This window comes from Cheilinus undulatus, linkage group 24 (assembly GCF_018320785.1).
Source record: "Cheilinus undulatus linkage group 24, ASM1832078v1, whole genome shotgun sequence".
NCBI classification, from domain to species: domain Eukaryota; kingdom Metazoa; phylum Chordata; class Actinopteri; order Labriformes; family Labridae; genus Cheilinus; species Cheilinus undulatus.
Window position 1 is genome coordinate 3442675 of NC_054888.1, and position 12745 is coordinate 3455419.

General features: G+C 38.0%; 1 protein-coding gene across 1 annotated transcript; it reads left to right on the top strand.

Moving 5' to 3' along the window:
• Positions 1 to 239: 239 nt before the first annotated feature.
• On the top strand, positions 240 to 12716 carry mdh1b (malate dehydrogenase 1B, NAD (soluble)). Its single transcript, XM_041781971.1, has 10 exons — positions 240 to 261; positions 364 to 476; positions 567 to 701; positions 980 to 1122; positions 1196 to 1361; positions 1432 to 1750; positions 3405 to 3546; positions 5199 to 5371; positions 5556 to 5695; positions 5765 to 12716. Exons 1-10 carry the CDS (start codon positions 240 to 242, stop codon positions 5801 to 5803), a joined length of 1392 nt encoding a protein of 463 aa, XP_041637905.1. The 3' UTR covers positions 5804 to 12716.
• The last annotated feature ends 29 nt before the right edge of the window (positions 12717 to 12745 follow it).

Sequence of the window (12745 nt, forward strand, 5' to 3'; positions counted from 1 at the left end):
TACGTGAAGAAGGTACCGCCAGAAAATGACACATGGGATTTACAGGTACTATGACATTCCACATAAACATCGTTTAAGTTAATATTCTAAAATCATTTAAAATCAGCTTAGTATTTTTTTTAATCTTCCAAGTCGTTTTGTTTGTTCTGTTATTTGACGTTTGTAGTGTTTCACACGGGTGGACATTAGCGCAGCACCCTTGTTGCCTAGAAACCAGAAACAAACGCCTCCCAGAGAGAATGGCTAAATTTGTACTTGCGGGTATTTCTTTATTTTTATGTGTATATATTTATGCGTTTTACTCCACATTAACATTAAACTGTAAATTATAATAATTCTAAATTTCGGTTTTTAACCTTTTAGGTAAAACTGACTGTCCACATTTCGCCAAAGCAGAATTATTAGCAGATAAACTGCAGAAATGTCTGCCAAACTTCAGGATACACAAGATAGCTATCCTCCCAGACCAATGGAAGGTTGTATTTTTAACTCTAAAGTCTTTTTATATTTTAATTTGAAGATTATTTTTTGTATTATCAGTATTTTATTGCTTTGGTGTCTTACAGGGATGGCTTGAGGACATTTGCAAAAGAAATGGCTGGAAACACGAGCGGTCTCCTTTGGTTTGGAGGGAGCTGGTGTACCAAGGGGGGGGAGGGATGCTCCTGGGGGGCTTTAGTGACTTCATGGAGCATTGTCAGGTATAAATAAGGACTGGGGATATAACAGTACTGATAAAAAGTATTCACCCCTTTGGATGTTTTACCCTTTTATTGATTTTATATTAAATTTTTGATACCACCGTTAGATTATATGATTTGATCATTAGAAATATGTGGTACTTAAGAGTCTAACAACCCTACAACAACCCTACAACAACCCTACAACAGCCCTACAACAGCCCTGGCAGAAAACGATATCATTTTAAAAGTGAAACCTTTCTAAAGTTCCATAATGTCTTCCTTTGCTTGTTTTGCAGGACTACTATAACATCACCTCGGACATGCCGTCAGAGCTCATGCTGAGTGTTGCAGCAGAGAATCATGAAACCAGGATGGATCTGATCGTAGAGGAGCAGCACCGAGCCGGTCTTATCAAACCTCTTCACATATGGATCTGCAGGTAGACCAAAGAAAATGCGCCTTAAAGTTCGGGCACATCTTCACATGTTTCACCCGTTTTCACACCTTCCCAGTGCTCTCCACCCAACCTGCTGCTTCCTGATTCCCCACCTGCTCTCTGCTGAAGTCTTCCCACATAATTCTGCCATCAGCCTCCACCTGCTGCACCTGGAGAGGGAGGAGGAGTTAGAGGAGCTGAAGATGGTGACAGAAGACCTGGATCTCCCTCTGCTCCATCAAGTATATCAATCATTTAAAGATATCCTGCTTTTTTGACATTAGAAGGACATTCAGGTGTATTTGTCCACAGGTGACGATCCACACAGACCTGACAGAGGCTTTCAAAGAGGCAGACGTCATCGTGATGCTGGAGGAGAGCTGCTCTGAGGAAGAGAAGAAGAAAGAGTTCATCACAAAGACGTATAAAGAGTACGGACAGCTCATAGACACAAGAGCCGACAAGGACGTGAAGGTGATTGTTTCTGGTGACTCATTCGTCAACCTGAGATGCTCGCTCCTTTTGGAGAACGCACGCTCCATCAACGGCAGCCAGTTTGTTGCCATGGCAGCTCACCTAGGGAACGAAGCCAGGGCGACCATTGCAAAGAAGCTGGAAGTGACGACTGCAGGTAGAGACAACAAAGGTCTCCTCTTTCTCTGCTCACCATTTTAACTGTGTTAGTGGGCTAATGTTTCTCAACAAAGGTTCTTTCTAGGCAAATTTCTGAATTTAAATTTTAGTTGCTCTAGTAGGTGAGAGGAACACTGTGAAACTAATTTACTACCCTTTAAAGCCATTAAAGACAAAAATGTCCACTTCCAAAAACTTAACAGATTAATATTTTTCTGCTTTTTTTGCATAAATCTCTTAAACAACTTCAGCTGTGCTCAAAACTACCAAACATTCAATCATTTTGGGGATTTTAACCCTTTAAATGCCACTTTGATTACTTATGAAGGCTGATTTTGGTGATGAACAGTAAAAATGACAAATTTGACTATTTTTCTCAAAAATGAAACCATGTTATTACAGAATAAATGATTATATCATGCAATGGCTATGAGATCAAAAAATGTGGTTTGAATGGGATCAATGGGACGTTTTTGTCCTTAATGACTCAAAAAGGTAGTAGATTTTAAATCTGATGCTACACAAAAACTAACAATGCATCAAAGTCAGTACTTTGGCTAATGTTTGACCCATTTAAAAAGACGCCCCTACCCCCAACATTAGTTATCTGGAAAATAATCCAAGTTTTGTGTGATTTTTTAGAAAAAAATGTGACCATCCTGTAATCAAACTGGCATTTAAAGGGTTAAAATCCTGAAAATTATTCAATAATCAATTTTTTAAAATTAGAACTGAAGTTTATTGAACAATTTGACCAATAAAAGCAGTAAAAATATTGATGTATACCATTTTTATTGCCGCTTTTGGAAGTGGATGTTTTTGTCCTTAATAACTCAAAAGGATAGTAAATTTTAAATCTGATGCTACAAAAAAATAAAAATAAAATAAAGCATCAAAGTCAATATTTTGGCTAATGTTTGATGTACCCAGGACTGATTTTAAAAAACACCCCCATCCCTCCAACATTATTTATCTGGAAAATAATTATTGTTTTGTGGTTGTTGTTGTTTTCTTGTTTTTTTTTTTTTTTTTTTTTGAAATGTGACCATCCTGTAATCAAACTGCCATTTAAAAAGTTAAAACCCTGAAAATTATTCACGATCATTTTTTATTAGAATTTAAGTTGATCAAATGATTTGACCCAAAAAAGCAGAAAAAAATTTAAATGTATACTATTTTTAATGCCATTTTTGGAAGTGGACGTTTTTGTCCTTAATGACTCGAAAGGGTAGTAAATTTTAAATCTGATGCTACACAAAAACTAAAAATGCATCAAAGTCAATATTTTGGCTAATCTTTGACACGTCCACGCTAAATTTAGAAATAATGCCCCAGCCATCCAACATTTGGTTTGAGGAAGATTTCACATTTTTCCACTTCTTTTCATAAAAACAACATTGACTTTAAGTAATCAAACTGGCATTTTGAAGGGTTAAAATCCTTAAAATGATTGAATGTTTGGTAGTTTTGAGCACAGCTGAAGTTGTTTAAGAGATTTATGCAAAAGAAGCTGAAAAAATATTAATCTGTTAAGTTTTTATAGCAGTTTTTTTGGAGGTGGACATTTTTGTCCTTAACGGCTCTAGAGGGCAGTAAATTAAAGTGATGCCTGAGGGTTAATGATTTGTTAATTTAACTTCTCTTTGCTCCAGATGTTACAGATGTCATAGTGTGGGGAAACATCAGTGGTAGTTTCTACATCGACCTGCAGAGGGCGCAGGTTTTCAACTACAAGGGAGCGATCAGAGGACCGGCATCCTTTTCAAAACCAGCGCTCAAGATTCTCCACAGCAGGTTTGTTACACTAAAAACCTGCATTTATGGAGTTTTTATGTCCTATTTGAGCACACAATATAAATATTTTGAAGGGAAAAGTCAGGTGTACAATTCCCAAAAAAGTTGGGACAATGTCAAACATGACTAAAACAGAAAACAGTGATTTTCAAATAATTTTCAACATATATGCAATGAATAAAGCACCAAGACAAGATGTTTAAACGGGCAGAATTCACTACTTTACAGCAAAATATAATCTGAATTTGATGTCTGAAACACATTCAAGAAAGTTGGGACAAGACTGTTTTCCATCACTGTTTCCATAGCAACACTCATAAAGCATCTGGGGACTGAAGACAGTAATTGTCAGAGCACTGAAAGTGAAATTCTTAACCATTCTTGCTTAAGTTTCAGGGTTTCATTGTTCTACTTTGCCTTCTTAATGCTCTATACATCTTTAATAGAAGACAAACCTGGACTGCATTGAGGCCGGTCCAGGCCCCGCCTTCTTTCACCGTGAAGCCATGCTGTTGTAACGTGTACATAATGTGGTTTCACATTGTCTCGCTGAACCAAACAAGGGCGTCTGTGAAAAAGACGTCTGGATGGATGCACGTGTTGCTCCAAAGGCCTCTCAGTGTTAAAGCTGCCTTCACAGATGTGTGAGTGAACCATGCCACGGACTCCAGTACACCCACACCATCACAGACGCCGGCTTTAAAAAAATATTTGAAATGTGGGCTCGTCAGACCACAGCACACTTTTCCACTCCAGGTCAGTCTCTCTCAGGTGAGCTCAGGCTCAGAGAAGTGGGCGGGGCTTCTGAATGTCGTTGATAACCGGCTTTCAGTGTGCATGTTATAGTCTTAACTTACAGACGCAGCAACGTTTCTGAAGTGTTCCTGAGAATCATGACAGTTTTCAAAGCAGTGCTTCCATGGGGGTCAAAGGTCACAAGCTTTAAATGTTGGTTTTCAGCCTTGCCCCTTACGTGCAGTTGCACCTTGTGCCATTGATTGTGAATGACTGAGCCTTTTAGGAGAGCTCCTTTTATACCCAATCATGGTACTATCACCAACTAACCTACTTCCCTGAGGAGTTCCAGGAGTTCTAGAGCATTCCACAGCTTTCCCAGTCTCTCTTTGCCCCTGTGCTAACTTTTTTGGAATGTGTTGCAAGCATCAGATATCGTGTCATCCTGCCGTACGTCTTTGGATATGAGCTGAAAATTACCTGAAAATCAGTGTTGTTTTTATTTACATTTTACACATCATCCCAACTTTTTTGGTAAATGGGGTTTGCAGACTATAAAGGACACAGTACCTGAGACATGACAGAAGGTCGTAACTCAAACATGGCCTCCAAGTTTCCTTCCACTGTTTGGGATAAATAAAAGGCTAAATAGAGCCCAGCTGTGGTCCAGAGTCCTGGTTCAGTACTGCCGGGGTTTTTGTCTCAGATTGAAACATGACATCAACAACTTCAGTCGTCTTTTTTTTTTTTGCATGCATTGTTGTTTTTGTCACGTCCACCCATCTGGCACCTACTGGTCTACCAAGCTCCGCCCCTGTGTCTTCGGCCTGTCCCGGTCTTGGTTGCACAATAGTCTGACCCATCTGATCCAAAACATCCTTTCCCAGAAAAGCCATTAATCTCCTCTTTTCTTCCAGGAAATGGATCGAGACAGACTTGCAGGACTCGGTGCGCCGTCAGCGTGCAGCTGTGGTTTCAAAAACCTGCAGGACAGCTGCCATGACAGACGCCAGCGGGATCCTGTCAGTGCTCAGGGCCTGGAACGGGGACTGTGGGGCAGAGATCTTCTCTCTGGGGGTCGTTTGTAAAGGTGAAGATGGAGCAGACAGGCACTCTAACAGCTTGAATTTAGATTCTTTTAAAGGAAATTTTAGATCTTTGCAACACAGTTTGCTGTGATTCAGTCCTTTAACTTTGTTCTTTGTGTTTTTACTTCTGCTGATTTTCACTCATCTATTTTGTGTTAAAATGTGATTTTCTTCACCTACCATCAGATGACTACAACCTTCCAGACGGCGTCGTCCTCTCAGTCCCGGTAACCTTCAAAGATGGTAAATGGTCTGTGCTGTTTGACGTCACTGTTGGAGACGAGTTAAAGGAGAAACTGCAGCGTTTTACCAGGGAGCTACAGCAGGTATGTCAAGGTAAAAAATACAAGTGACTCACATTTTTACAGCTACTTCTAAATCTGTTTCTCTCCCAGGAGAAAGAACTTGCTGAAGATGAAGAAAGTCACAGCTGATGAGGAAAAAATGCAAAAATCCTGCAAAAACATGGGAATGCTCAAAATGTGGACAACAGTTAGGGTCGAGCAAATGAAGAACAAGAAACACTGAAATGTTTGTTTAACTTTCATTCTTCATATTTGGACTCTGAACAATTTTCCAAACAATTCTCTCAGTTTTTCAGCTACCACATTTGTCTTTTTCTCCCCAGTGTTGAACTTTATATGTTGAAATTCAAGCTTTTTTTTAATATAGACATTTCAACTTTCATTTTCCACATTTGGACTCTGGACATTTTGACATTTGACCCAACATTTTTTTCAACATTTCACCGTTCTTATCTCAATATTACCTGCAACATTTTATTTATCTTTTTTAATCTTTTATTTGAACTTTCTATTCTTAACATTCTGGCTTTTCCCATTAACATCTCAACTTTCTATTCTGAATATTTCTGCTTTTTTCTCTTCACCTTTTCAAGTTTAATTCTCCTCAAGACTCAACATTTTAAAAATGTTCAGCTTTCTCTTCTCAACACTGAAGAAACTTCAGACATTTTTCTCGACATTTCTTTTTTCTTATCTCAGATGTTTTGTTTTTCTCAACATTTTAACTTTTTATTTTGAAGGCTTTAGCTTTTTTTCCCTCAAAATTTAAATGATCTACTCTCAACATTGGGACTCAGGACATTCTGAGATTTTTCTTAACATTTTAACTTTCTTCACACATTTTGGCTTTTTTCTTTAGATTCTGACTTTCATTCTCGACATCTTTAATCTGGACATTTTGACTACTTCCTCCAAATTTCATCTTTCTTTTATTAGCTTTTTTCTTTCAACATTTCAAACTTCGATTTCTACATGTTTTTAGCCTTAACATTTTGACTTTTTGAAAACATTTAATCTTTTTTTTACTCTAATCCTGTCATTTTGAGCCTGTTTTTGACATTTAGACATTTTAAGTTATCGCAAGAATTCGACTTTTTTCCTCCACATTTTAAGTTTTATCCTCCTGAGACCTGATCTTTAGTTTCTAATGCATTTTTAGTTTCTACTCTTTCTTGTGATTGATAGGGCCTAGTAAGTTTAAAACCTAAGTCTTGATTGAATGGGAAGTATTTTTTACCAAAAGATTAAATCTGCTTATGAGTACAGGCTTATCTCAATGAACAACCCGCACAAATATAGATATTTAAAATATTCTGTATTTTTACACATTTGAGTTTGTGTCATCGGGTCGTTAGCTTTTCTAACGACTGGCTATAAATTAAAAATTTAAATTTCAACTAAAAGTTTGGAGATCCTGGAAAATTCCCCTTTAGAATAATGAGATTCCCAAAAAATAAAAAATCCCACTAAATTCCTGGAAATGTCTAAGTCACTACCAAGGATTTCTGTGAAAGTCCCAAAATTCCTTTCACCAAAAAAATCCCTGAAAATGTCCAAGCAAATACCTGAAAATGTCCACGCAAATTCCTGAAAATTTCAAAGCAAATTCCTGAAAATTTCAAAGCAAATTCCTGAAAATTTCAAAGCAAGTTCTCCAAAGATTCCAAGCAAAGGAATCAAAGTTTTATGGAATTTCGGGGCAATAATCTCTTAAATTCTAATAGCAAAATTATTTCTAAGTTTTAAGAAAGTCAACATGCTACAGTGTCCTCACAAGTGCACGCAGGGTCTCAGGAGGTTATTATCGACATTGTGACTCTGAACATTTGGACTTTTTTTCTGACATTTTATCAACATTTCCAGGTTTCATCTCCCTGTTCAACATATTTTAATTTAATTTTCCCATCATTTCTAATCGCACATTTTGACATTTCTCTCAACATTTTAACTTCTTGACATTTTACTGTTACTTGATCATTTTGGTCTCTTTTGACATTTAAACTTTTTCAGCATTCTGTCTTTTGTCGTTGCATTTCAAGTCTATGGTGAGGCGTTTGAGGTTCATCTGTTGCAGACCTTGACCGTGGGTGGGGAGTGACGTACCAACCCTTGTTGGGTTTTTCCTTAGTTTGTGAGGTTTTATTTTTCATTTTATTCCCCTACCCCTGACCCTAATGCTCTTTGGGTTTCCTCACTTTGCAGCGTGTTGAATTAAAATTTATCCCAGTCAGTAAATAAACACCGTCAGTACGTCATTCTGGTCCCAGCTTTGGTAATTTACATCATGTACATCATTTCCCGGCCCATGCTTGAGGTCGCCTAAACATTCCTGCACAATATTCTGAAAATTTCTAGATTCCTTTTTTTCAATGCATTCCAACTTTGTTTTCTCAACATTTACTCTTTTTTTCCTGACATGCTGACTTTTTATTTTCTACTTTTCGGCTTAAAATGAACAAAATAAAGAAAATCCTCCATCTGACTTTTCCTCCGTCATTCCTGACCCTCAGCCTCTGAAACAGTCTGAAGTTGTTAAAATGATATATTTCAGATATATTTGAGTGCCACACCTGGAGTTTGTTTCAGTTTGTTCTTTTATTCTCTTTCTTTCACATGTGGAGTTGCAGTTTTATTTCACCGGTTTAATGACAACAAATCTCCTCCTGCTCTGTGAAACTCGTCCAAATGCCGTTAGATTTTCAAAGATGTAAAAGATCAAACCGAGTACTTTATGGAAAAAGGAGAAATTAGAAAATATATTCCTTTTTTAAAATTGTACAGTTCAGTAAGTGCCTTTTTATATAGTTCAAGAAGCAATATTTGTAAGCATATATCACACGACTACCATACACAAACTAGTCTGTTAATATCCTTCTCTAAATCACCCGTTTCTGTTTAAAACAGGCGACATGTCACGGCTCCTACTCCCCCAGTTTGTTCTTGAATATTACACAAACTGAATGTAATGGGCTCTTTTAACCAGAAACATTCAAATTTTCTCACAAATTGTGCAGAACGTTGTCAGTCGACAAGGAGAACTTGAACAGGGTGCTGTTTTTACATGCAGAATATACATGTTTCTACACTATACACAAGGAGGCATTGACTGAAAAATAAAGGGAGGGTTAGTACAAACACAACGCACTACGACGAGTCGGGGAACAGATTCTGCGATGCTATGTTCAGTTTGTACAGCCCACCCCTGAGATTTGGATGCTGAGTGGTTTAAAAAAGCAAGAATGGCCTCTTTACAGTCTTTTTGTTTTCAACAAATTATCAGCAGTCAAATTAATCATTAGTCTCCCAAATAAAGAGGAAAATATCTGCCCTGGTAGAAAGAACACTTTGGAGACTGACCTCACGTACTGATGACGGTAGATACATGCGTGATGCACGGCATGCATGGACTTTCTGTGGCACAAATGAAGCTGTTTGTTCATTTACATAACCAAGAGATGTCTGTACATTTATGGAGCTTTTTCCCTGTGTAGTACCGGCTCGACTCTTTAGTTTTCCCCACTTAAGGATCGCACCTGGTACTGTTTTTGGTATCACTTCTGGCGAGTTAAAACTAAAGCCCACTTCAGACCAAAGACTTGATATGCAGCGGGAATGCTGTAGAGAGTTATGGGGACAGATGTAACAGTGGGATCTGAGCTGCCGCAGCTTCAATCAGGCCGGTTCATGGCGTTGCCTTCGTCAAACTGCCAACAGCTGTTTTTGGACATTGCAAGCTCTCTTAAAAATGTTTGCTCAAAGCATTACACTGGATAAAAATCATGCTGTGAATTTTGGAAATAAATGCATCTATATATTTGTTAAATCAACTTTTCAAACAGGAATATCAGCCCGATGATTTCCTGTCCCCTCCATCAGCAGGATGCATGGTGCTATACTTCCTAATACACAAGATATTTTTAGCTGTAGAGGCTAAATTAGTCAGCGTTAAAACTAGTGCTCTCTGCTGCTATCTTAGTTACAAACTGAGCTAGCAGAGCATTTTTGTGTTTTTATGTGCAGTGAAATCACACTGCCATGGTGGATGGTGATGACGTGATGACTTCATGCAGGAATCATTCGGCCTAGTGTTAACATGATAAAAAAGTGCAGAACTGTCCACCTCATGGGGACACATTTACTGTGATGTAAATTAAGGAATAAAGTAGAGCTGAACGATTTGCAAAAATAATCTAATGGCGATTTTTTTTCCCCCAATATTGCGATTGCAATTTAATGTGATTACAATTACGTTCCTCATCTCATGTATTTCTTAACAAATTCAAGCAATAAATCATCCTATTTTATAACCTATATTCAGTCAGGAACACTGTCATCATACATTTAACCATTTTATTGTAAAATGCATATTCAGTTTTACATGCAGAGAAGGCTCTGCTCAAAAGAAGATCCTTGGGTTTGACAAGCAGATATACTTCTGACAACGGATACTGAAAACAATAAAATTGTTTTTGGAGCATTTAATCTTTAGTGGCATTGTTTTAAGGGTGCAACAAGCTTTAAGCTTGAAAGGAGGCAGCTGGGGGGGAGGAAGCTGAGCTTTGCCAGCAGCAACAACAGCAGCGTGGTGCATTGCCATTAATGCAAGCAGGGATTAATGAGAAGTACGTCATATTTAAATGGGCCGTGTGTTGAGAGAAAGAGCTTTGATTGGTTGAGGGTGCTGGGAGGCAATAACTGGGATCAGTTGGCTATCAGCTGTGGCTGGGTATATGATTTCTGTGAACTAATAAATAAAATGAACTAGGGTAGAATGATTAAAAAATATCTGATTGCAGTTATTTTTGCTCATACTGCAAATTTGTTATCAATTGCTTTATTGAAGGGGATTATCATTTTTATATCTCTTGTTTTGATTAAGATAAAAGTACATAAAACACAGAAAGGAGGAATTTTTGTACACCATTCAAAAAAAAACTGGCACTTGAATGTTTGCATAATATGCCTAAAATCTCTGCTGCTGCAAAAAATGAATGTATTGTAATGTATTATAACTGGTATTTTGACACCTTCTAAGTTAAAAAAATATTGCAATTTCTGTGATTTGTAAATTGCAGTGGGCCATATTGGGATTAATTGCCCAGCCTTACAATAAAGCAGTTTAAGTTGAGTGACTTAGAGAGCTGTTGCAGTGAAAATGATGCACTGTCTCTACCAGTTGCAGCGGTGTGAACCGGCAGGCTTTCAGAATGTCGGGGAAGTAGTTTCAGCTCGTCTTAGGGATGCATGTTTTTTGCTAATATTGATATTTCCAAATTCATTTTAGCCAATACTGGTAGCTGTTTTACATTTTGGGTTTCATTCTAAATATTCAAGACCCATGGTGGGTCCCCTTGAGTGTGCAGCACCCATGCAACCACCTATATCTAATTGTACAGTCGAACATTTCACTGATATTTAACACTGTTCTATAATTTATACTGCAGGTATGCATGGCTGATATATCAGCTGATAATATCGGCAGAACTTTTCATATCTGCAGATAAAATCCTGTGATGATAAGACGCCTGACCAGTTGTGCAGGGGTGCCTGGAGAAGTGGGTATGCCTTTTTTATATCTCCTACATTTTTTAGCAGCCCATCCAATGAAGGCTAATCACCCTGTGTTGTTTAAAAATACATGTTTAGATCACCTACAAATGGGCTTTTAGTATTTTCACACTTTCTTTAAGGAAGTCTGGGTCGTTATATAGTATATTACATAAAATATGCCATTCTCTTGGGGTTGATGCTTCACAAAGCAATGCACAAGTGGACTCAGATTACTTTGACTTGCCTTTGTCATCCTAGAGAGGCATTTTAAAGTAGGTTAACCCTGCACTACACCACTGTAAGACGAGAATCAAACCCCTCTCATCATTGGCTTTGTACGGCTGTAAGACGTCCTGGGACAAAACTGAGAACGAGGTACGCCATCGCCTCCTTGATTGTTTTTTTGTTGGACGTCACAGCCGCGCCCTCAGAGGAGGTACTATTAGAGTGTAAACTGCCAAGAAAACAAAGAACCTGGTACCAAAACCAAGTAGAGTCAAGCCAATACCCCACAGGGAATAAAGCTTTGTGTTTCCAACAAATGTGCAGCCCATTCATCACTTTAGTCCTGAATGGATGAAATCAAAATAACTCACATATCTGAATAAAAACGAGGCATCGATCACCGTGGAGGAGGAACTTCAGGAACTTTTTTTTAATCTAACCACATCGAAGTCACTTCATGGGTAAAGATCTACGACTTGTCAACATCCAACAATGTCAAGTTTCCGTTTTCAGGCAACAAGTGAAAGACCACCAACGTTTCTGTCCTGACCTGGAACTCTGGAGACCAACTGAGGGATAACACTACTGCAGTCTGGGAGCTAAACCTGCACAGCCATCGCTAAAACCAAACCATCAGAACGACTAACTGAAGGGATTAGATTTGCTTTTTAACTCCCATCAGCTCAACAATAAAGTTTCATTGACTGATCTTTAAATTAAATAATTTATAGCATATATTAAAAGTTATAGAATCCAACATTTCAACTCTTCACAACACCGTCTACACAAACGTCTGCTTCTGAACAAAAACAAGGTGAGAGGGGAGAAGGGGGATTCTGGTGTTTTGTAACCAGGGATCTTTTTAAACTATTACTGGTGTAGAAATGCAAACAGCATCAGTGAGCCAAGAACATCCCCTAAAGTGCTTGTAATACTGCCGACAGGCTGGGATGATTACTACTGATTCATTCCAGAAATTATTCAGACAAAGATGCTTATTTTAATCAAAACCCACCTGAAACATCATATTTAAAGCTGTCAGACAAAAACAGTCATTTTAATGCACCGAACATGAGAGTTAGTTTTTACTGCTACCTCAGTCAGTCAAATATGTGCTAGTCTAAAACACTGATACTCAAAGCATGGCTCTAGAGCCACATGTGGCTCTTTTGTGTCTAAATTTAAAATATAATTCCCCGGAAAACCATAAAAAAGGGAAACTTTGACCTCAGAATTATCCATTGCAATTTTTTTCCCACACTTACACAGCAGGCTTTAATTGTCAAATTTAATTGT

Bases quoted from the DNA above. Each gene is read 5' to 3' on its own strand.
- mdh1b (XM_041781971.1), top strand. From the start codon at position 240: ATGGCTAAATTTGTACTTGCGG. The intron at 477-566 runs GTTGTATTTTTA...GGTGTCTTACAG, and splicing joins TCCTCCCAGACCAATGGAAG to GGATGGCTTGAGGACATTTG. The intron at 3,547-5,198 runs GTTTGTTACACT...CTTTTCTTCCAG, and splicing joins CTCAAGATTCTCCACAGCAG to GAAATGGATCGAGACAGACT.